This window comes from Pseudorca crassidens, chromosome 2, assembly GCF_039906515.1.
Source record: "Pseudorca crassidens isolate mPseCra1 chromosome 2, mPseCra1.hap1, whole genome shotgun sequence".
NCBI classification, from domain to species: domain Eukaryota; kingdom Metazoa; phylum Chordata; class Mammalia; order Artiodactyla; family Delphinidae; genus Pseudorca; species Pseudorca crassidens.
This window is the reverse complement of record NC_090297.1, coordinates 36,465,516-36,488,690: the sequence shown is the minus strand read 5'-3', so window position 1 is coordinate 36,488,690 and position 23,175 is coordinate 36,465,516. Positions and strand designations below refer to the sequence as shown.

Genomic DNA, 23,175 nt, shown 5'->3' with positions numbered 1-23,175 from the left:
CACCTTCCCACCCACTTCTCAACTCACTGTAATTCGACCTCAGCTCCCACCATGCCACTGAAACTGCCTTTACAACCACTTCCTTGTTTCTAAAGCCAGTGGATTTTTTTTAGACCTTATTTTACTTGATTTGTCATCAGCCTTCAACACTTTCCTCCCCTGGTTTCTGGGAAACCATGTTCTACTACTGATTAATTAACCACTGTGGACACTTCATCTCAATTACTTTTGCAGAACCTCAAATGTAGGTGCTTCTCAGGGCTCTGTCCTAGGCCCTCTTCTCTTCTTACTCTACACATACTCCCTGGGCAAGCCCAACAAATCAATCCACTCATGTGGCTGCCATATAAGGCACAACAGACTGCACATTTTAATTTCCAGTTTAGACTTATCTTGCAAACTCCAGTCAGGCATACTCAGCTGCCTCTTGGACACCTCCACTTGGATGTCCCACTGGCACCTCAAACTCACCATGCCCAGAACTGACCCTCTCCTAAGAACTCTCCTTTCTGTTTGCCCAAAGCAGGAATTTAGAAGTCATTCTTCATTTTTCCTACTCACCCCATGTCCAACCAGTCACCAAGTCCAGTTCTTTTAAACTCCTAAGTGTCTAAGGAATCCATCCCCTTTTCTTCAATCCTGTTACCTCTCCATGTTTCAGGCCACCATAATCCTTCCCCATTACTAAAACAACTTCCAAAACTGGTCTCCCTCCTTCTCCCAGTCCCCAATCCATTCTCTTCATTGATCTTTCTAAAACACATAGCTGATTGTTACTCTTCCACTTAAAGCCCTGCAGCCTCCCCATTGTCCTTAGGATAAAATCTAAGCTCTTGTGCTCATTGGTGTAAACTGCATTGGAAATTTTTTCCATCAGTAAGATCTACCCATAAGTTCAGAGCTGAGCGTGGTATCAAAGACCCTCCAGAATCTGGGCCTACCTGTTCCTCCAAGGTTGCTCTCCCATTAGTCTCTCCTCTGGCCAGGAAATGCTCATAATTCCTGGCACCGACCCCTCACTTTCCTCTCCTTTTATAAATTTATTTATTTATTTTTGCCTGCGTTGGGCCTTTGTTGCTGCATGTGGGCTTTCTCTAGCTGTGGCGAGCGGGGGTTACTCTTCGTTGCAGTGAGTGGGCTTCTCATTGGGTGGCTTCTCTTGTTGTGGAGCACAGGCTCTAGGCACGTGGGCTTCAGTAGTTGTGACTCACAAGCTCTAGAGTGCAGGCTCAGTAGTTGTGGCTCATGGGCTTTGTTGCTCTGCGGCATGTGACATCTTCCCCGACCAGGGCTCGGACCCGTGTCCCCTGCATTAGCAGGCGGATTCTTAACCACTGCGCCACCAGGGAAGCCCTCACTTTCCTCTCTTTGAGCCCTGTAAGGTCTCAAGTCTCCACAAGTCTTTCAAAACCCAGCTCAAGAGCCATCAGCACTGCCATAAATGCCCCTTCTAATTCTGAGCTCCTAAAATCCTTAGGGCCTACTCTTCTTGTAGTACTTATCCCTTGCACAGTATTGCAGTTGGCTCATGCATGATTTCTTTCCCTCTCCTTTTAAGACTTACGGAAGTCAGAGCCAAAAACTTAATCCTCACTAGAGTCCACCTATGTAACAGGTGGTCAGTAAATATTTTTTAAGCGCGTTGATAAATTTAAGAAAACTGTACCCCCTAGCCCCTTTATGTCTCGCACGAACAGGGCATTCTCTAAAGTATTCGCTAGAAAATAGCACCTCCTTTGCATCCTCCCCATCTCACCAGTCAGAATATTCCTCGACCAGCTGGGTGGAGGATGGGCTGGCACGCATTCCTGTGGTCGTTTTGTGCGGTTTTCTACCTCCAGCCCTCGGAGCTGCGGCTGGTAGAGGGTAGTAGAGATAGCTAGGTGATGTAAGTCAAAGGGCACCGCTGTCCACCCGGTACGATAAGACACGGTTTAGGAAGGAAAACCCTCCCCGACCCCAGAACACAACAACTCTGCCGCAGACCCTCTTACCTACACAGGAGGGTGGGGACTCTTCCTGACCGGCGTCTTGGCTGGCCAATACCTGACCCAGATCAAGCGAGTCAGCCAATGGCTGAGGGCCAGGGATAGAGCGGGGCGGGGCATGGTTGCTAGGGCCGAGCTAGCAGGGTGCTGCGTGAGGCCCCGAGAGAGACTCGCTGGTTGCTAAGGCGGGAGGTCACAGAGCGCGGCTCAGGGATTGGGTAGCGTCGAGGGAGGTGGGTGGTGATTGGGCGGTGCCCAGGAGGCCCCCGGGTGAGGTGCGGGAACGTGAACGAGAGTTCCGGCCGGAGGCCCGAGCTGAGGGCCGGCGCCTTCATCATGGCCTCGGCCCAGCTGGACTACACCATCGAGATCCCGGATCAGCCCTGCCGGAGCCGGGGTATGGAATGAGGGTTGGGTCCAGTCGTGGGGAGGTGACCTAAGGAGTCTGTGGGTCTCAAGCGCAGCTGTGGCCCCGCCCCTCTTGCGGCCCTGTCCTCTCGCGGCCCACCCCCTCACGGGGGGGTCCCCCTCACCGCAGGTCCTAGACTTAGTCGGGTCCAGAGAGCCCCGCCCCCTAGTAAGCCCCTCCCCCAGAGTGCTCTTGGTGTCCGAGCCCCGCCCCTTCGCGGCGTCTACCCGACCCCTAACCCCGTAGGCTGGGGCCCTTCTTTCTGTCTCTTTAGTCAGAGTTCCCAGGCCCGTACCTTCGCTTCTCTCCTGGTAGCTGAAGGCCCTCCTGATTCTTTTGTTTGGGGTCGGGCTTCCCACTGCTAGCCTTTCTTCGGCAGTTGTGGTTAGGGGTCCCACCCATTATATTTCATCCACTGTTTTCCTCGGGGTCCATGCAAAAGCCCAGGACACAGAGCCTTCATCCCTCCCTCCTCTGCACTCTCCTTGGCAGTGGTTACAGAGCCGTCTCTGCCATGAAATAGAAGTCTGCTCAAATCCTGACTCCTCCCTTTAGTAGCTGGATGACCTTTGGCATGCTTCCAGCTCTGAACTTCGGTTTCCTCATCTGCACAGCTGGGGTACCAATAGTAACCTCCCTCCTAGGGTTGTTGGTTGCACAACTGAGATTATTTGTATAAAGGACCCAGCATAATGCTTGGCACAGAGTGAGCTTAATGATTAGCTTTGTTTTCCTCTCTACAGTCATATCATTACAGAAAGATGTGTGGGAGGCTCCACAAAATTAGTAGCCTGTAGAACAGGTCTGGGTCCCTGTCAGTGTGAGTCAGATTGGGGGCCCAGAGAATGGAGTTTGGCCCTGATTGGGAATCATGGTAGAGGAGCCTTGACATGCACCCCAGCCTAAGCTGCATGTCTTGCCTGCCTTACTCCACATCGTCTTCACACCTCCAGCTGCAGCTCAGCCTCTTCTATTGCTACCACAACCATCTTCCCAGTGCAAAGCTTTGATCTTATCACTGTTCTACATAAAACCCTTCAGTGGCTCCTTATTGCCCTCAGGATAAATCAAATCCAGATTCCTTAGCATGGTATTCAAAGTCCTCCATAATTTAGCAGACCCTTCCCTGACAGGATGCTTCCTCCCAAATATCCTGGCCTGTTGGAGGCAACTGGGATTGTTAGAAAGCACTTCCCTTTCTTGAGCCACAGTAGGCCTTCCTGTCATTTCTGCTTTCAGTTCAGCATTTGCTGTGTCCTGGCGATGGGTTAGTTGCTGGTGCCTCAGAAGTGACTCACACACAGACTCCTTCAAGGAGCTGTGGTTCTGGGGAGGGCTGAGGGCTTAGAAGCAGGGGGTTTCACAAAGACGTGGTAACCGCAGGGCTAGGAGGTCGTGGTGGGTGCAACACAGAGCAAGGTAGTCTCTCTTCCTCTCTTTTCAAGCTCATCTCTCTTCTCCAAGAGAAATACCTCCAGGGCCTTCAGTTGTTCCTCCTCTGGTGTGGTTCTAATAGCCTCCTCCTTCTGGTTGCTCCTCTGCACTGGCTTTGGTTTCTCATTCCTTTCCCTCTCAAAGTGCATAGCCCAGAGCTGACCTCAAGGCGGTATGGCCCTCAGAAGGAAGTGACAGCACTGTGATCCCCTGAATCTGTTTTCTTCCTGTCTGCAGAGAGCTCCCCTCCAGGCTGACAGGGCTTCACAGACAATCTTTGGGGGTCCAGAGATTGTCTCTCTTTTGCAATTACTGTTTAATGGTGGAGAAGTGTGAAGGACAGTCATATTTGGTTTCTGGAATTGCTTTTCCCCCATAATTGAGCATCAGAGCCACAGAGCCCAGCACTGCTGTGAGTTGATAGAGAGGCGAGCAGCTTCTGCTGGCACGTCAGTTAGCTGGAAGGCAGCTACAGATCTGGGGTCATTCAGAGCCCAGGGTCCTTCTGCTGGGATTCCCACCAGCAAGTATCCGTGGCTGTCTGGGCCAAATGAGGGTCGTCTGCCTGGTCCTTTGCTGAAGCTGATCCCTTTACCTAGCATTTCCCGCCATCCCACCCACTCCTCTTTGACCAGTGATCCCCTCACCCTCCTAAGTGAGAGTCGGGTATTCTCATCTCGTTTCCTTGGGGAAGGTTCTGTTCTCAGGGCTCCCACAGCAGGGATCCCTGTCGTGTTGCTGGAGGTTTTGCTCAGTGTTGCCAGAGCCTGGCAAGGATGAAGTGCCAAATGAGCTGAAGGGAGTCGTTTGGGCAGCACTTGGGCCCGGCCCAAGTTGCTCTGCCATCCCAGGCCAGGGCTGTGCTGCCCCTCCTCCCAGCCAGAGAATGGTCAGCCAAGCCCTGCCCTGGGGCCCCTCTGCAGCTCACTGGCAGGCCAGCAGGCCTTCTTAAAGGCACCCTGTTGCTTTCATGTTCAGTAAACATTTTTTAGAAATAATTGATTCACAGAATTAATGAGGCTGGGACAAGGGGCTCACTCTTAGAGTACAAAGAAAGCCTTCGGTGGTGGGGGGGGGGTCACAGAGAAGGGAAGTGATAGGTTTATTGTAGGCCCAGGCTTAATTGTCAGTCTGCTCTTCTGCTGAGCGCCTGCCGGGGTCAAAGAAATGTAGACCTTGTCTTGACCCCCAGGAAGTTCTCCCTGGCACCGGGGAAACAGTCTGGGGTGGACCACAGTCCAAACAACCATGGTGGGCCCCAGGGGTCAGCTGCCTTCCTGGAGTAGAGTGGCCCAAGCTGGACCTGGAGCTGCGGGAGGGCTGACAGGTAGATGGGGAGCAGCAGGAAGTGCAGAACTAGGGGCACTGGGGGGACTGAGAGTGGCCCGAGAGAGCAGGGCCCTGGCGGCAGGCCGCCGGGTGCTTTCAGGAGCCGGAGAGAAAATCTCAAGAGCTGTCATACCAGAGAGGCCTCAAAGGCCCGGGCGAAGGGTTGGGACTAGACCCTCTTCTTGTCTGTGGGGACCCCGTAGGTGCTTTTCTTTTTTAAACAGTAGAGTTTTGTTTATTTTTTTAATCACGGTATGTTTTCTTTCATACATTAATAAAAACCCTTCCTAATTTGTCTGCTTTATACCAGGCACCGTGCTAGGCCCTGGATCTGAGCTCCAGACGTGAAGGACCCTTTGCTGGCCTCCTTTGCCTGAGGTCTCTGTGGTTTCTGTTGCACTTACATTGTTGACCATGCCTGGCTCACATGCCAGGCCTGCCAGGAACCTCTCTTATGATTTTATTACTTCTCACGACCACCTTGTGAAGTAGGGAGTACTCTTATCCCGTCTTACAGATGAGGAACAGAAGCTCAGGGGAGGTGAAGTATCTTGCCCCAAGTTATCCCAGATTCCAACGTGGGAGCCTCACTCCAAAGCCTGTGCGTGCAGATTTCAGTTGCCAGCAGGAAGTACTGCCTGAATACAGTTCCATTTCTAGGAAACAGTCAAGGACATGCAGGAAGAAAGAGGTGTCCATTAAAGTATTTTTATAACAGCAAAAGATTGGAAACAACATCATGTCCAATAATGGGAGCTTGGTCACCATAAATTATGAAATATTCTATAGCTGCTCTGCAGCCACTAAAAAGAATGGGGTAGAGATATATAAACCGACAGGGAGAGATGTTCACAATATATTGCTAAATTGAAGAAAGCAGATTACAAAAGCAGTATGGTTCCAATTTTATGAGATATTCATTTTCTGCTTTTTCTACAGTGAGCATGCATTCCTCATGAAGTAATAATAACTTCAATTCATTGAACTCTTTCTTTGTGCCAGGGTAACATGCTAAGCCCCCAGTAGTCACTGTCTTATTCAGTCCTATGTATTATTATCCCCATTTCACAGATAAGGAAATTGAAGCTTAGAGAACTAGCTCAAGGTCTGTTTCATAGTTATTGGTGGCAGAACCAGAGACTTGAACCCAGGTATGGTTTTATACAGTATGCACTCCTAGATACCATGCTACTCTCCTATGCTGTTACTCCAAAAAAAAAAAAAAGTAAATTTAAAATGAAGTAATTTTGTTTAAATATAGGAACTGTGAGACTCTAGAAAGTATTTCTTGGGAGTAGAGGGAATTGAGGATCCTTTTATTCCTTGTATTTTAAGAAGAAAACAGGTTCTTTGTATTTTCGTTCTGGCTTGCAGAAGAAAAGCACATATTGTTCCACAGAGTCTTATCTTGTCAGCCCTTTCCTTTGTCTTCCCCATATGCCCCTGGGATATACACAATCCAATTTATGCTTTAGTTTTATGACTTGAACTGTTGTACAATATAGTATGTATCTGTAATTCTTGTATTATTGGTGTCAGTGTTGTTTGTTGAGAAAAGTCCAGAGGACAGAGAGCCCGTGGGATTAAATTGTTTTGTGGGGTACTCAAGAAGTGCCAGGGTTGAAAAGAATACTTCTGCCTCGCCAAGGGGCTTCTGGGTATCCATGATCTCTTTGACTTCTCAAGTGCTGTTGACTCTGCAGGACACCTCCCCCCACCCTTTTAAAAAAAATAATATTTTAACTCTCATTGCAAAAGTGATACATAGGGATTTTAGAAAGTGAGTAGAAAAAAAAATCATGAAAAAGAAATTGCCTCTGATCCCAGAAATAATTGCTATTAATATTTGATGTATTTTTTCTATACATAAGTATGTGTAGGTATGTGTGTATGTATGTATATAGGTATTCTGTTGTACTTACTTCTTTGCAGCTTCCTTTTTCGCTTAATGTGTTACTGTTAATTCTTAAAATAATAACATTATTGAGATACAATTCACGTACCATAAAATTCACCCTTTTAAAATGTGCAATTCATTGGTTTTTAGTATATTTACAAAATTGTGCAACTGTCACCACTGTCTAATTTCAGAGCATTTTCATCACCTCCAAAAGAAGCCCTGAACCATTAGCAGTCTCTCCCCATTTCCCCCTCCCTCCAGCTCCTGGCAGCCACTAATCTACTTTCTACTGTGTGGATTTGCCTATTCTGGACATTTCATATAAATGGAATCATGCAATATACGGTCTTTGTGTTTGACTTCCTTAACTTAACATATGTTTTCAAGGTTCATCCATGTTGTAGCAGTGCTTCATTCCTTTTTATGACCAAATAATATTCCATTGAATGGATATACCACATTTTTTTCATCCATTTACAGGTGATAGGCATTTGGATTGTTTCTACTTTTTGGCTATCGTGAATAATGCTGCAGTGAACATTCGTGTACAGGTTTTTGTGTGGACATATGTTTTCAGTTCTCTTGGGTATATACCTAGGAGTGGAAGTGCTGGGTCATATGGAAACTCAATGTTTAATTTTTTTTGAGGAACTGCCAAACTGCTTTCTAAAGTAGATGCACCTTCTTTGCTTTCTCACCAGCAGTGTATGAGGGTTCTGAATGCTCCATATCCTCATCAACACTTGGTATTATCTGACTTTTTATTATAGCCATCCTAGTGGGTATAATGTGCTGTCTCATGGTTTTGATTTTCATTTCCCTAATGACTGTGATGTTGAGCACCTTTTCATGTTCTTATTGGGCATTTGTACATCTTATTTGGAGAAATGTCTTCAAATCCTTTGCCCATTTTAAAGTTGGGTTATTTGTCTTTTTATTTTTGAATTGTGAGAGTTTTTTTATGTATCCTGGATACAAACCCCTTATCAGATATATGATTTGCAAAAATTATCTCCCATTCCGTGGGTTTCTTCATTTAAAAAAAATAAATTTATTTATTTATTTTGGCTGCATTGGGTCTTCGTTGCTGCATGTGGACTTCCTCTAGTTGTGGTGAGCGGAGGCTACTCTTCATTGGGGTGCGCGGGCTTCTCATTGCGGTGGCTTCTCTTGTTGCGGAGCATGGGCTCTAGGTTCGTGGGCTTCAGTAGTTGTGGCACGCGGGCTCTAGAGAGCAGGCTTAGTAATTGTGGCGCGCGGGCTTAGTTGCTCCGCAGCATGTGGGATCTTCCCATACCAGGGCTCGAAACCTGTGTCCCCTGCATTGGCAGGTGGAGTCTTAATCACTGCGCTACCAGGGAAGTCCGGTTTCTTCACTTTTTGATGGTGTCCTTAGATGTTCAAAAGTTTTCAATTCTGATGAAGTCTATTTTTTCTTTTATTCCTTGTACTTTTAGTCATGTCTAAGAAACCATTCCCTAATCCAAGGTCACAAAGATTTACTCTTACATTTTCTTCTAAGAGTTTTATAGTTTTAGGTCTTACATTTATGTCTATGATCTGTAGACATAATGTATGTTTACATTATGTATGTTGTATGTTTAATGTATTACAGACTATTTCCATATGTTTAATGTATGTTTAATGTATTACAGACTATTTCCGTATGATTAAACATTTTTCTTTCATAAAAGTAGAATTACTAAGTCAAAGAGTGCACGTTTTTTGAGGCTTTTAATACATGTTCCAAAATTGTTGTGATTCTTTTCTCCCTATCATTTCCTTCCCCCTTCCTACCTGTCCCCCACTGCTCTGGTTCAGGCATTTGCCAACTTGCCTTGCGTGTTACAGTAGTAACACGACCTGTTCTTAACGGGCCCTTTCAGTGCAGTGGATAAGTACAGTGGCATGGTGATGGTGGTGCTGTGACAATACAGAGGAGGGGCATCTAACCCAGTCTAGTGATGAAGGGGCTGGGGAGGGCATCAAGGGGGGCTTCTTGGATGTCAACAGTGAGCTGACTCAGCAGGTGGCATGGGCATTAGCAAAGCATAACATGGAGCATCAGCCTCCAGGGCTGGGGAGTGAGGAGCATGTGCAAGGTCCTGGAGGCGGGGGGTAGTGTGGCATGGTGGTCCAGAGATGCATGCTGGCTGTGCCACTTCCTGGCTGTGTGTTTTGGGGGAAAAAGACTTACCCTCTCTGTGTTTTAGTTTTCCTATCTGTAAAACGGGGTTAGCAATAGTAGCTAACTCCTAGGGTGGTCAAGGGACCAAATGAGGCAGCGTATGTTGAGGTTCTGACTGCGATGGCCAGTCCCTGAGGAGGAGCAGGTGGAAGAGGTTGGTGTTGGATCTGTTGATATACAGAGGCAGCCATGTGTACGGGTTTGGAGCTGAGTGGAAAGAGATTTGGTTAAGACTTGTTTTTTTTACCCAGGGGGCCCCCTGGGGTAGTGGTGATGAGCTAGTCTCTGGGTCAGACCACCTGGGTTTGGATTCCAGCTTCACTGCTTATTAGTTGTGTAACCTCGAACAATTATATACCATCTCTGTGGCTTAGTTTTTAATCAGTAAAATGAGAATAATAACAGTACCTTGTTCGTACAATTGTTGTGAGGATTAAATGAGTTGATATAAAAAGTGCTTCGATAGTTCCTGACACAATTCTCTTTTTGTTGTTATCATTATTGTTTTTCTTGGTGATGGCAAAGAGGGGGAGGTAGGAGCTAAAGGAGGTGTGGAATTCAGAGAGGTTTGTGATGGTTTAGGACCAAGGTGGGTTTGATTGCCTGTGCAGGGCTGTGGTAAGTCCTGGTGTAGAAGTGGGAGACAGAGCCAGTGCCCGAGTCTTCAGTGCCTGAGGGGCAGTGGCCAGAGGCCAGGAGATGTCAGCAGTGGGAGGGGGATGGGGAATGACCAGTGGAAGGAGCATAAAAGGAGCAGGGGCTTTTACAGAGAATGGAGGAATCATGACCCGGAGGTGGCAATAAATAACAATAGCCATAGCTCTTACTTTTATTACTCTGGAAAGGGCAATAGGTAACAAGAAGAATGCCAGCTCTTTCTCCTTGGATCTGTCTTTCAGTTTGCAGCCACGTGTTCATTCATTCAGCATGTTTCTGCTGAGTGCCTAGACAGGCCAGCTACAGCGCTGGGCACGGGGAATCTGGCGCTGAATGCAACAAACCCAGGTCCTGCCTTCACAGAGCCTACTGGCTGAGGGGAGACGGACATTATACGAGTAATTGTGCAAGTCATTAATCAATACACACTGGATCATGCCACTCCCCCAGTTCCAGAATCTTCATTCGCCCTCCACTGCTCCGGATAAAATCCTGACTCCTAAGCATGGCTTGGGGGACTTTCAGGATCGGGCCCCAGTCCCACTCTTGGCAGCTCTCCTGCCCACTTCTGCTCCCTCTTCCAGGCTTCTAGCCTCCTAGGACTGCTTGCCGTGCCCCAGAGCAACTGTAATATCTCCATCGTCCCCTGCCCCTGCTCATGCCCTTTCTCCACCTGGCATGCTCCTACGGTCCGTCAAGTCCAGCACAGCAAGCGAGTCTTCCTGTGGGAGGCCTTTCCCGGTCACGATCACTCTCTCAGCCATGTTCCCGGAGCATCTTGGACTTTTCTGGTTTATAGTGCTCCATGTCTAGAATCAGAGTGGGCAGCGTGGCTCCAGTGGGAGGAGGTCATGACAAAGGCTCTGAGTTAGGAATGGGCATGGAGAGGGGGCCCTGGGAAGAGACTGTGTCGGGGCGTGGGAGATGCCTGTGGGTAGGAGGAGCACCTTGTGGTTCAGGGGGGTGCCCTCAAATGCCTGGCTGGAGTAGAAGGACAAATTCCCTCCTTTTAGGAATGTTATGGAAAGCTTGGGCTCTGGGAAGAGGCAGTGTGTCCAGGGTGTCCGTATTCTGAGTTTCTCCGTGGAGTTGTGTGTCTGGTGAAGAGTCATTTCTGCCTGAGTTGGTGAAGCCAAGGGTGCCGGCAAAACCTGCAGTGGAGCAAAGTGGAGTTATAGAGCCCTGCTGTGGGGTGAGGGGCAGCTCAGAGGCCCGGCAGAAGTGTCTGAACCTTCCCGGACTGGGAATGCCCCACCACTGCTGGTAAGGGCGGCCACCAGGGGATGTGACCGCCCCTGGCTGCCTTCTCTCTTTTTGAGATAAACCCCCAAACCCTTTGCTGGTGTCTTGGTGGTGGTACCTGGAGGGGAGCCCCATAGGCTGGGGGAGGGGAGCCCATGCTCAGACAGCTGCACAGAGGTTAGGGAGCCTCCCTGGGGCAAGTCTCAGAAATCCAGCTGCTGGACCTCAGTGGGTCAAAGGCAGATCCAAACTGTAGCTGTCGATTACCACGCATGAGGCTGCTGCAGCCTGAGCTTTACGGGTAGTCATTGCCAGCAAGGTTGGGCCAGGGCCCCAGTGAGGCCCAAATAGAGCCTCTTCACCAGAAAGGCCAGTGCAGGCGAAGAGCTGCCCTGGCCAAGGACAGGAGGCCACCAGGCCAAGAAAGGTGGTGAGAATATTTAGAGTGGCCTGGTTAGAGCTGTGGGACCATCTCTCTTATCAGAGGCTGAGGCCGGTGTCAGGGGAGCCTGGAACGGCTGGCAGGGGTCAGCAAGGGACTGAGGTGCTGGGAGCTCCTGGTCCAGGCTGAGTTGCAACTCAGTCTGGCATCCCCATGGGTGCAGGCAGTCAATCTCCAAAGGCCGGAGCTGCCACTGCTGGAGAGCAAGAACACTGAACTTTTCAATCACATTAATTTCCACAGGAAATTGTTGTCTTCCTTTTGTCCAAAGGTTAGTGATTTATATTTACCATCCTCTTAACTAGCCTTGAAATTTACTGTCGCCAGGTCACCACCAGCATCCGTAAATCTTAGGGTGGCAGCTGAGCATAGCCAAGTGGCTTGATCCTTGGAAGGGTACACCCTGGTCCTTTCAGAAGGGCAGATAACCAGCAACAGACAGTCCGTGCACAGAAGTCGCCCCAAGGAGGGTGGGTACTCACTTGGCAGGGGAAATGAGATGAGGTCTGACCGACAAGCTTGCAGGGAGGCCTTCAGAAGCAGCCATGGAGGAGGCAGGTGGCTTGTGCCTTGGCACATCACCGAAGGAGATGAGCTTCTAGTTGTGGACGGGGCTGGTGGCACAGGAGGTCTCAAGTGACTTAGCTAGGATGGGGAGCAGGGACCAGATTCCCAGCTCTACACTTCCTGTGTGACCTTAGGCAAGTAACTTAACCACTCTGTGCCTCAGTTTCCTCATCTGTACTAATATTATTCGTATTGTTGTTGTGAGGGTTAAACCTCAGTAAATACTGGCTGTTATTCTTCTCTGTCAGGACAGGGTGGGTGGTTTGGTAGTGGCCGCCAGAGTCTGTCTGCTTCACTTCCCTGCTTATACTGCCCTATCCATTTCTCCTTTTTTTTTTTTTTTTAATGATTATTTTATTTATTTATTTTTGGCTGCGCTAGGTCTTTGTTACTGTGCGCAGGCTTTCTCTAGTTGCGGCGAATGGGGGCTACTCTGTTGCGGTGTGCGGGCTTCTCATTGCGGTGGCTTCTCTTGTTGCAGAGCACGGGCTCTATGCATGTGGGCTTCAGTAGTTGTGGCGCACGGGCTTAGTTGCTTCGTGGCATGTGGGATCTTCCCGGATCAGGGCTCGAACCCGTGTCTCCTGCATTGGCAGGCAGATTCTTAACCACTGCGCCACCAGGGAAGTCTCCCATTTCTCCTTTTAAAGACCTCTTCTTCCGTCTGCTCATGGAATTAGGACAGCAACTGGCAAACTTTTTCTGTAAAGGGCAGTATCTTAGGTTTTGTGAATTGCGTGGTCTCTGTTGCAGCTACTCCACTCTGCTGTTTAGCTTGAAAGCAGCCGTAGACATTATGTAAATGAATGAGCTGGGCTGTGTTTCAATAAAACTTTATTTGTGGACACTGAAATTTAAATTTCATATGATTTTCACATAACAAAATCTTCTTTTGATTTTTAAACAAAAACATTTTAAAATGTAAAAAACATTTTTAGTTTTAGTTCGAAGGTCATATGAAAACAGATCTTGGGTCGAATTTGGCCCATGGCTTGTAGTTTGTAGATCCCTGGATTAGAAGGTGAAATTGCATGGTGGAAGTATTTATTCACTTTTCTCACCTGGGCTATGTCTTGGAGTCACTAAAGAAAGGGGCCCTCGGGTGGGTTTTTCCAGTCACCCTGCAGTGCCTCCTGAGAAGCCTAAAAGCCAGTTGAAGTGAAGGACAGAGGAAGGAGCCCCCTGGGAACCTGAGGCACAGGGACCGGCAGGATGCCTGGGCCTGGCACCTGGCGCTCCCCTGCCAGCAGCCCGAGTAGCGCTGGCTCTGGATTGGCTAGTCACCCCCACCCCGAACCCTAGCTCCAGGGATGACAGTCTCATCCTGCTTGTGTTTCAGAGGACAGCCCCAACCAAGGTGGGAAGGAGGCGGGGACTCGACAGCCTTTGGTGATTCTCTTGGGCTGGGGTGGCTGCACCGACAAGAACCTGGCCAAATACAGTGCCATCTACCACAAAAGGGTGAGTACTGCAGGTGTGCGGACGCCCAGTGCGCTGGGGCCGCTCTGCGGGGCTCTCCCAGCATCTCCGGGCTGCAGTGGAGGCTGACCACCAGTCAGCCCAGGAAGGCCTGGGAATGGCACCAAGAATGGCCTGTGAGGAAGACGCTGGGCCCATGGGGACTTGGGCAGGATTATCTACCCTTTTGCAGCCAGCTCTGTGGCCTGGTCTGTCCCCTTCAGCCGCCTGACCTGCTCCCCCTCCTTCCTCCCCAAGCCCCACAGTGGACAGCCCATCCCAGATGTGCTCCCAGCTGCGGAGTCAGCCCAGACCTCCAGTCTCTGTTGGCTAGTGCTGCCACTCTGGGCAGCAGGAACCTGGGCCGGGTGTGCTGGGCATAGTCTGGACTCCTGGGGCTTTCTCCTTTTCTGACCAGGTGAGTTTCTGTCTTAGGGCTGACCATGGCCCCTCACGTTTCCAGAGTAGAAGGGCCTCTTGGAAGAGAGACTCAGGACTGCGGTTTCCTTGCTTCATCTCAGGATGCACCAAGAGTTGTATGTAGAGGCTGTGGTTATTGGAGAGAGCCTCTGGGAAGCCCGTTTCACAGCTTTGGCCGCTGGCCTGACCCTGCCCTCCTCAGCCCAGACCTCCCAAAGCAGGGAGGCATCAGTACAGACCCCCAGCCACCAGCTGGAAGCCCTGCACTGAGGAGGAATGGCAGTCACCTGGGAGAAGGGCCAGCTGGGGCCCCCTCCTCTCAGCCTCCCTCCACTGACCCACGTCTGTGCTGTGCCCCAGGTGTGTGGTGGCCCTGGAATGGGAGAGGAGTTGGAGGAAAGATGTAGTTCTGAGCTTGAGGCCTCCCCTCAACCAACAAGCCTGGTCCTCTGGCATTGCCTTATTCCTTAAGTAGTTTCAGCTGCTTCTGAATTCGACTTACTGGGTGAGGCTGGTTTGGCTTCTCCATTAGACTAAGACCCTTGAGGGCAGGCAGAGGACTGGGAATAGGTGAGTGTGGCCAGAACAGAGGACAAAAGAAAGGGCAAGTGTGAAGAGATGAGGCTGGGAGGGTCCTCAGGGGACTAAACAGGGGTGTGATGTTAGACTTGTGCTTCTGAGAGTCCCTCACTGCTGAGTGGGGAAAGGATTGTGGGGGCCAGGACCAGAGGCTGGGAAGTGAGTTTGTTGAGGTGGCCAGGACCTTGGGGCTGGTGGTGCTGGTGGAGGGAAGTTGATGGATCAAGGAGCTTGTTAGGAGGTAGAGTGGTCATTGGATGAGAGGTTGTGTGTGGGCACAGGGATAGGGAGGGGTCTGGGTAATGCCAGGTTTCTGGCTGCAGCAGATCCTGGGTTCTTTGAAACAAGGAGCACTAGAAGAGAAGCCGTGGGCTCTGGGGTGGATGAGATTTCCCCCAGGGAGTGTGTAGAGGGCAAGGAGAAGAGGCCCAGGACAGAACCCAAGCTTAAAGGAGCAGAAGACGAAGAGGGTCCCACGTGGAAAGGAGGAGTGGCTACAGGTGGACAAGAAAACTCAGGGAAATGTGATGGAATCCACAGGAAGAGAGTCTTAGGGAAATGGACCACTGTCGAGGGAGAGAGGAAAGATGTTCTTGGGGCAGACGGCATGGGAGGAAGTGATGGAGTGGAGGGAGGAAGTGATCCCAGGGAAGGCAGAGGGGTTGAGGTGGCAGCGCTCGTTGGCAGGGGGTTGTCTGGGAAAGGAATGGGTGCCTTTACCCCCTGGTCAGGAGGATAAGATGGGGGTAGAGAAAAAAATTTTCCCACCCCAAACTCCTGATACTTTATTATTTAAAAGAATATAAAAACGTCAGTCTGTCCCCTAGAGATCACCTCTATTTAGCCTTAGTATATATCCTTTCAGCTTTTTTTCTGTTTGTGCATCTTTTCTTTACCTAAATAAGATCTCTTGAATACACTATTTTATATCCTGCTTTTTTTCGGACCATGATCTCCACCGTCCCATGTTAATACATTTTAATCTCATCGAGTTTCCAGTCCATATTCAGATTCTCTGATAGTCGCCAAAGTGTCCTTTACAGTTGATTTTCCCGAACCAGGGTCCAATCCAGGATCGCCCATTGCATCTAGTTATTTCGTTCCTTAAGTCTCTTATAAGTCTAGAACAGTCCATTTTTTCCTGTTTCTGTCTTATTGAAGAGCCAGGGCTATCAGAGAGTGTTTCTAAGCGCTCGTAATCCCAAATGCTGCTGGAAGGAAAGTACGGTGGGGACCGAAAGGTGTCATGGGATTTAGCCATTCGGGAGAACTTGGGCGACCATGGTAAGAGCAGTGCAGCTGTCAGAGTGAGTCAGTGGGAGGGGACCAGGTGGAGAGGGTGTCAAAGTTTGGGAAGGTGAAGAAAGGGTGGGACAGAGTTAGAGGGGAACATGGTGGGAAGGCAGAGGCTTTAATTTTTTTTTTAATGAGATCGGTTTGAGCAGGAATCTGGAACGAGGAAGAGACTGAAAGTAGAGTGAGGTGAGGGCAGATGGATCAGGCTGGGACCGAGCATGTGTGGAGATGGAGAGATGGTTGGCTTCAGAGGAGAGGGAAGAGACTGGGATCGGACAGCCAGTGAGAGCCCGGCCCTTGGTGCAGGGGGGTTCCAGGAGCATCTGACTCGGGAGGTGGCAGCAGAGATGGAAACCTCAGAGCGAGGCCCAGGGAAGCTTGGTGTATATGCCCTTCCTTCACAGGGGGTGTTGGGCGTTCACAAGGCAAGCTCTGTGCATGCACTCATGGGTGACGTGGAGGTGGAGGGCACATGCGCCCTCAGAGACAGTGAGTTCCCAGAACTTGCTGCTGGGTTTATGCCTGTATCAACAGGTAGTGCTGCATGGGAATGCTTCTGGGGAGAAGCGTGTGTGGGCGTGTGTGCACGCACATGTGTGGGGTCCTGAAGGTAGTACCTACAGTGGTGTGTGCACTGTGGGTGTGCGTTGGTGGCTGTGCTTTTTTGTGCACTTCACAGGTGGTGCAGTGGGTGCCATGGGTGTCTGCATCTGTGGGGTGTGAGGCGGACAAGGCTGTGTTTAGTCCCAAGGGTTGTGTGTGTGTGGTGGTGTGGAGTATGTTTGCGTTCGTGGGCGATGCTGTGTGTAAGTTGAGGGTGGGTGGAAAGCACCCTCTGGGGAGTTGGAGCAGAGCTCTTTGTGAAATTTTCCAGATCTGCGGGGCCAGGTAGCATCCGTGACCCCCCCTGCAGAGTCTTGGGAGGGGTGCTTAGGTACGCTAGGGTCTTGGTGAGAGCAGAGCCAGGAGGAGTTGGGGCACATGTGATCACAGTCAGCGGGAGGGGACAAGGTCAGGAGGCTGATGGCAGGGTTACCTCAGCTGACCATCTCTCTCTGGCTCTGGGTCATTCGAGTACTGCGCGCATGTAATTTTCTCCTTGTTATTACTCCTACCACCACTAATGACTGCTGTTCTTAGCTGAGGACTTTGTGCCAAGTGCTGTTTTGGGCACTCAAGGTACGTTTTTTCGTTTCATTTTCACCACAATCCCATGAGATGGATGTTATCCCAACTTACAGCTGGGAATGCAGACTCAGAAAGATGAAGTAAATTGCTGTTCATCCATACTGTTAATAAGTGCTGGTCCCAGGAATTGAGCCCAGAACTGTCTGACCCCAGAGCCTGCCTAACTCAGATTCCCCCGGCAAGGGGCCCTTTGTCTCTGGCACATGTTAGTGAGAGAGGATTAGGACTCAGGGTGGCTTTGGCTGCCTGTTCTAACTGGCCTAGAAGGGGATCTGTGTGGAGACCTTGAGGTGTACTTGACCCAGGCATTGAGGGGCACAGAGGCCTAGAGAGAGTTTAGCTAAGATTTTAGAATTTGAGGAACAACGGAGTTTACTGTATTTGGAATTTCAGGGAGAGTGAGGAGTGATCCCAGGCCTTGGAACCAGACATTTGGGAGTATGGCCTCTGTTCTCAGGGCCCTGCGGGAAGGTGGCAGTGGCCAGAGACTGACGCCATGTGGGCCTGGCTCACGGGTGGCCTCTGGTGGTCAAGGCTGGGCCTGCAGGCTGTCTCGGGTGTTGGGTCTTGCGGGGATACCTGTTTGTCCCTGGGAAGTAGGGACAGGCAAGAGCAGAGTCGCTGTAGCAGGGTGTAGCCAAGCAGTGAGGCCTTAAATGTGCCAGAGTTGAGCAGATGAGGGTGCAGGGTCAGGGGTGGGAGGGAGACAGGGAGCGGACCAGAGTGAGGAGGCTTCCTTCTGGTCAGCCCAGATGTTTCCAAAGTGAGCTCTGGGCTCCAGGCCTCGCATACCATCCCAGGCTGAGGGGGCTTGGCCAGCATGAAGCGCTTATTCCACAAATGGGCCTGGAGTGGACCTTCCTGCGTCTAGGAGAGGTGAGCTGTTGCCCAGACTGCAGCAGGGCCTGGAGCACTGCCAGCTTATGGGCCTGTGGAAATTGGAGCTGCTGGACCCCTCTGACCTTAGCTGCTCCCCACCTCCCCACCCCATCCCCGAGGATGGACAGGGCCTCTCTCCTCTCCTCAGGGCTGCATTGTGATCCGATACACAGCCCCCTGGCACATGGTCTTCTTCTCTGAGTCCCTGGGCATCCCTTCACTTCGTGTCTTGGCCCAGAAGCTGCTTGAGCTGCTCTTTGATTACGAGGTTGAGAAGGAGCCCCTGCTCTTCCACGTCTTCAGCAACGCCGGCGTCATGCTGTACCGATACGTGCTGGAGCTCCTGCAGACCCACCGGCGCTTCTGCCACCTGCGTGTGGTGGGCACCATCTTTGACAGTGGTCCTGGCGACGGCAACCTGCTGGGGGCTCTGAGGGCGCTGGCAGCCATCCTGGAGCCCCGGCCTGCCGCGCTGCGCCTGCTGCTCCTGGTGGCCTTTGCCCTGGTGGCAGTCCTGTTCCACGTCCTGCTGGCGCCACTCACCTCCCTCTTCCACACTCACTTCTATGACAGGCTGCTCGACGCAGCCTCTCGCTGGCCAGAGCTCTACCTCTACTCCAGGGCCGACGAGGTGGTCCTGGCCAGGGACGTGGAGCGCATGGTGGAGGCACGCCTGGCGCACCGGGTCCTGGTGCACTCTGTGGACTTCAAGTCATCTGCACATGTCAGCCATCTCCGTGACTACCCTACTTACTACACGAGCCTCTGTGTCAACTTCATGCGCAGCTGCGTCCGGTGCTGAGGTCCTTGCCCTACCCACCTCACCTCTGCTCCAGAAATAAATGCCTGACACCTCCCCATGACCTACATCCATGGGTGGGGTCCTCTTCTGGTTCAACTCCCTGCAGCCCTCTGGGACTTTATGGTCCTCCAGGTAGAGAATTTCCATGGGCCTCTGTCCTGGGGACTGTGGTGGTCTGCTTATCCCAGGATTCTTGGGGCAGGAGTGCCTGCGCAGGTCTCTGCGGAAGCCTAGCAGTGGTTGTGTTTGGATAAGTGCAACAGGCTGCTGACTCCTGTGGCATTTAGGCTGTGAAGGGTTAATAAAGCTGCGGGTGGGGGGTAGGGGAGAGGATGAGCCCCAGCATTGATCTCTGATTCCTTGAATAGAAGGTGAGCTTTGCAGGGAGGCGCCAGAGGGTAGGGGCAGGCTGGGGCAGGAGCTGTGATCTGTGCTCCCAAGTCCCGGAAGGGCAGAGCCCCACAGCATGGAGTGCCGTCCCTGTGGATCCCATTTAGCAGTTCACTCAGGCTTCTCATTGCCAGGGAGTCTAATGTGGAAGCCAGATGGGGAGCTGAGGGTACACAGGTGGGGGGCCTGTCCAGGTGTACCACACTTTGCCAGAAGCTGCTAGATCCAGGAAAGTTGCAAGATGTGTGTGTAATGGGCAGAGGGAGTGGGGTGCAGGAAGACAGCAGCGCCAGATGGGAGCTGGGACAAGCTGAGTCAGGAGCCCTAAAGACCAGAACCAGAACCACTGGCCTGAAAAAAACTCCTTCATCTCCTTGAGGGGGACCCACTTGGATCCTCTGTAGGTAGAAGTGGTGGCTTCAGCCTTAGAGAGTCCTGTATCATCTATTATTCTACAAGTCACTGCTGCACAATGCTGGCACATAGCTGGCATTCAATAAATTTTTGTTGATTTAATGAGCTTACTGTGGTGATCGAGGGACTTGGGGGGCAGGGATGGACTTTGAAAGTTTGACCTGCAGCGAAGGAGATGGCTGGAAAAGCTCTGGGTGGGAGCTGACCCCTGATAGATAGTCTCAGGGCTGATGGACCCTCTGTCTCCAAGCTCTGTCTCCAAGCTCCAAGCCAAGCTCTCCCTACATCGCCTCAGCCCTCTGGGACTCCCCCACTACTGTGGCAGCCAGTTCCTATGCCTGCATGGCTGCATTCCTAGCCATGGCCAACAGGTGGCAGTGCTGCACGCGACAGTGCTCAGGGATCCCACAGCAGAGCGGGTTTCATGCCCTCACTCTGGGTTAACGTCTCCTGTTAGCATATGGTCCCCAGGGTGGAAGTAACCAGCCATCAAGCACCCACTGACGTGAGTCCAGGGCAGGCAGAGGGGAGAGTAGAGAGCCGAAAGGAGCCAGCCCGGGGGGCTGGGCATTGCCCACTTCTGTTCCAAACCCTCAGCTGTCACTGCGGCTGCTCCGCCTCAACGGGCCACATACAGTCCCTAAAATCTTGGGGCCCAGGATCCTTGCTTTCAGAATATTTGGTGTCATCAAGCTGGGCCTGGGCCTGTGAAGGGCCTTCGCTGGACTCCAACCAGGGTGATTTGTCATCTGGGTGCAGAGAGGGACAGGAGCTGCCAACTGGACCTGATTCTATAATATTTACTGTGGGCAGCCCAGAGGAGACAGGTGTGTCAGATTTGGGAAGATGGAGGGTGGGCCTGCTGTGTGAGAATGTGTGAAGGAGAGGAGTCTGGAGTCATAAAGATACTCTGAGGTCTTGAATTTTAGCAGAATCTTGTTTTGTCAAAACAGCTTTCTGTGTGTGGGGGACAAGGACTCATCTGCAGCTCTGAGCCCCTGCCCAAGTACCCAGAATGCTGCTCACTCACTGGCATTGGGCAGCCATGGGGATAACTGTTTGACAAAGCTCCATCTCCAGTGCTGGCTGCCCAGCCTCAGTTCCCTGACTTAAAGGCCCACTTTGGTTAAAGGGGGTTCCTACTGTTTGTTTCATCTGGGCAGTTAACTATACCAGGCTGTTGGTCACTAGGATGGAGAACAGAAGAAGCCACAGGGGACTGAGATGGTGGTTCCATTTTTGGTCCCTGGCTCACTTCAAGGGACTAGAAACGGACAGAGGTTTGGGGCTTAGGTTTTCACCCAAGCTTATAGCTGTTCCAGCCCTAGACTGGGGGATAGAGCCTGCAACCCCTCTGTAGCCCCAAGCTCTGACCTCTTCTGTGATTAACGAGCTGACGATTCTGCATCGATAAGGAATTAACCTGGAGCCCCTACCCATCAATAGTCAGGAGTCCAGGTCCCGGCCTCACCCCCACCGACAGTGCTCCAGGGCCCCTGAGCAGACCAACCCCACACTGCTTTACAAACCCGTAGCCAAGTCCTTTCCCGCACTGCGGCCAGGAATTAACCCCTTAACTGCCTCTGTTCATACCACCCCATCATCCACCCCTTCCTATACACATGCACAGAGGCAGCAGCTGTTTATACTGGTTTAATCCATGTCAAATGTAGTTTACAAAGGGAAAGGACAAGTACCTTTGTATAGAATATACAAACACAGCATCACACCATGGGGCCCACAAGAAGGGCAGGGGAGACAAACACTTTTCCCTGGGAACAGCAGTCTAATCCCAGGAAAGGTTCTCTGCAGAAGGCTGGGTAGCCAGGAGCACCCTCATCCAGCCCCAGTCTCAGCCCCTGCTTCAGCTCGGTTCCCATTTCCTGTGCCTCCCCCCTCCCCCAACTCCTTATGAGGAGCCCCAGGAGCTAAGACTAAGGAGAGGATCATGTCCCTTGGGGCACGTGCCCCACGTCTGGGAGAAGAAATATACACCACTGAACACCGAGCACACGGGAGAGGGAAGAGAACCACGGGAGAGGGAGTGGGGAGGGAGAGGCAGGCACCCCAAGAGGTGGATGGGCCGAGCCCCCAGCCAGCCCTGAAAGAGGCACTGCTTCCAGGTGTTCTTAACAAAAGAAGAAAATCATACAACCAAAGGGCAGGGGACGGGATAGAGGGTGAGGAGCTGTCCCATTTATACACAACATTGTAAACATACACGGTCTATATTACATGTGCTTCAGTCTGGTGTTTCCATGTCTGTCTGTCCATCTGTCAGTCGGTGTGGGGGGGGTGCTGGATCTCAGGAGCCTTGCCTGGCTACTCCCCCTACCCCCACCTCCCTGCCCCACCCTGGGAACGGAACCTGGAACAGGTATGGTCCCCAGTCTTGGTGGGAGCCAGCAGGCAGGGCCTGGGCCTCAGCCTCCACTCTGGCTCGAGTCCTGTGTGTGTGCATGTGTGTGCGCGTTCGTGTGTGCATGTATGTACACGGGGAACCTGTGTGTAAGTATGTACAAGGGGGGTCACGTCACAGGCGGGGCAGATGGGGCGCTCGAGGCAAGGCCTGCCTGGGGTGGCTAGCTCACAAGTAGATTCTCCGCAGGTCTCCGGGCGCTGTGATGGTGTTGCACTGAGGGCAGAGCTTCTTGGCACCCTGCAGGGAGAACAGGGAGGGCTCTGGTTATACCCTGTGCCGCACATTTGCTCGTGTGAGCCCCTGGGCCTGCAGCTGCATCTCCCCGAACCACTGTGCTGGGGCCTCGGATTGGTCCTGCCCGCCTGCGCTGGGGAGGCATGCGCGGCTTCTGTGAGCAGGCAGGCACGTTCCTGTGTTGGGGAGACGCCAGGATCAAACCGGCTGGCCAGGCCCGCAGCGGGAGCCCCAGTAATGAGAACAAGGCTGGGTCCAGCTGTGGCTGCTGCGGCCCTAACGAGATTACACGCGGCCTTTGATCAGGACACAGAGCCCACGTCCGGGCCTTTTATTGCTGTCTCCGGGCGACATTTTAATGGCTGCTCCCGAGCGAAGAACAGGGGCAGGAGCAGAAGGAGCTTAGTAATGGGAGGGGGAGGGGCTGAGGCCCTGGTCCTGCTTACCCACACCCAGCCTCCTCCTGACCCGGGATCTCACTGCTATGCGTCATACGTGGGCCTGCTGGGGTGGGGGGATGGGGGAAGGGAGCAGGCAAGAGAACCCACCGGTGGGGAGAAGTTAATAAACCTGGGGTCGGGGAGGAGAGAGGGTAGTGAGCTTGGGGGTGAACATCCTGGCTTCGGGCTGTGGTCTATGCTTCTGCTCCCCTGCTCCTCGCTCCTCCTCCCCCGAAGCAGGCTCAAGCACAAGCATGGACATCTGGGCAGTACCCCAAATGGCCACCCACTCCCGACCCCCATGCCACTTCACCAGGGTCCGCAGCCAGCACTCTTCACAGTGCACATGCCAACACTGGATGGACGTTAGGGGCATCGAGTATGAGTCCTAGGGAGAAAATGGGCAGAGAAGGAAGGGGTCACTCTGAGGCTGTCCCACCCTCTGAAGGGCCCAGATCACAGGGCAGAGACCCTCTCCAACCCCCAGGGAGCACTGA

General features: G+C 51.8%; 3 protein-coding genes across 8 annotated transcripts in view; 1 reads left to right on the top strand and 2 right to left on the bottom strand.

Moving 5' to 3' along the window:
* The window catches only part of ARMH1 (armadillo like helical domain containing 1), a 47,869-nt gene extending 45,735 nt beyond the window's left edge, over window positions 1-2,134 (bottom strand). Inside the window, exon 1 of the mRNA XM_067725890.1 lies at window positions 1,995-2,134. The gene's annotated coding sequence lies outside the window, so the exon portion shown is untranslated. The remainder of the gene's footprint in view (window positions 1-1,994) is intronic.
* A 124-nt stretch (window positions 2,135-2,258) lies between these two features.
* Window positions 2,259-19,684, top strand: TMEM53 (transmembrane protein 53). Of its 3 annotated transcripts, XM_067725887.1 has the most exons (3): window positions 2,259-2,385; window positions 13,496-13,617; window positions 18,125-19,684. In XM_067725887.1, exons 1-3 carry the CDS (start codon window positions 2,325-2,327, stop codon window positions 18,776-18,778), a joined length of 837 nt encoding a protein of 278 aa, XP_067581988.1. In that variant the 5' UTR covers window positions 2,259-2,324; the 3' UTR covers window positions 18,779-19,684. The 3 variants fall into 3 exon arrangements, with proteins under 3 accessions (XP_067581988.1, XP_067581990.1, XP_067581989.1); XM_067725889.1 differs by lacking the exon at window positions 2,259-2,385 and having other exon boundaries at window positions 13,505-13,617; window positions 18,096-19,684; XM_067725888.1 differs by lacking the exons at window positions 2,259-2,385; window positions 13,496-13,617 and adding an exon at window positions 13,908-14,032.
* A 1,538-nt stretch (window positions 19,685-21,222) lies between these two features.
* The window catches only part of RNF220 (ring finger protein 220), a 220,303-nt gene continuing 218,350 nt past the window's right edge, over window positions 21,223-23,175 (bottom strand). For all 4 annotated transcript variants that reach the window (XM_067725881.1, XM_067725883.1, XM_067725885.1 and 1 more), the window contains 2 exons: window positions 22,992-23,066; window positions 21,223-22,241 (listed from right to left, as the gene is read on the bottom strand). In XM_067725881.1, coding sequence (XP_067581982.1) covers window positions 22,170-22,241; window positions 22,992-23,066 — 147 coding nt within the window. In that variant the 3' untranslated portion in view covers window positions 21,223-22,169. The remainder of the gene's footprint in view (window positions 22,242-22,991; window positions 23,067-23,175) is intronic.

Coding starts and splice junctions, on each gene's coding strand:
- TMEM53 (XM_067725887.1), top strand. CDS start 2,325: ATGGCCTCGGCCCAGCTGGACTACACCATCGAGATCCCGGATCAGCCC. Junction 2,386..13,495: donor TCAGCCCTGCCGGAGCCGGG/GTATGGAATGAG, acceptor CTTGTGTTTCAG/AGGACAGCCCCAACCAAGGT. Junction 13,618..18,124: donor GTGCCATCTACCACAAAAGG/GTGAGTACTGCA, acceptor TCCTCTCCTCAG/GGCTGCATTGTGATCCGATA.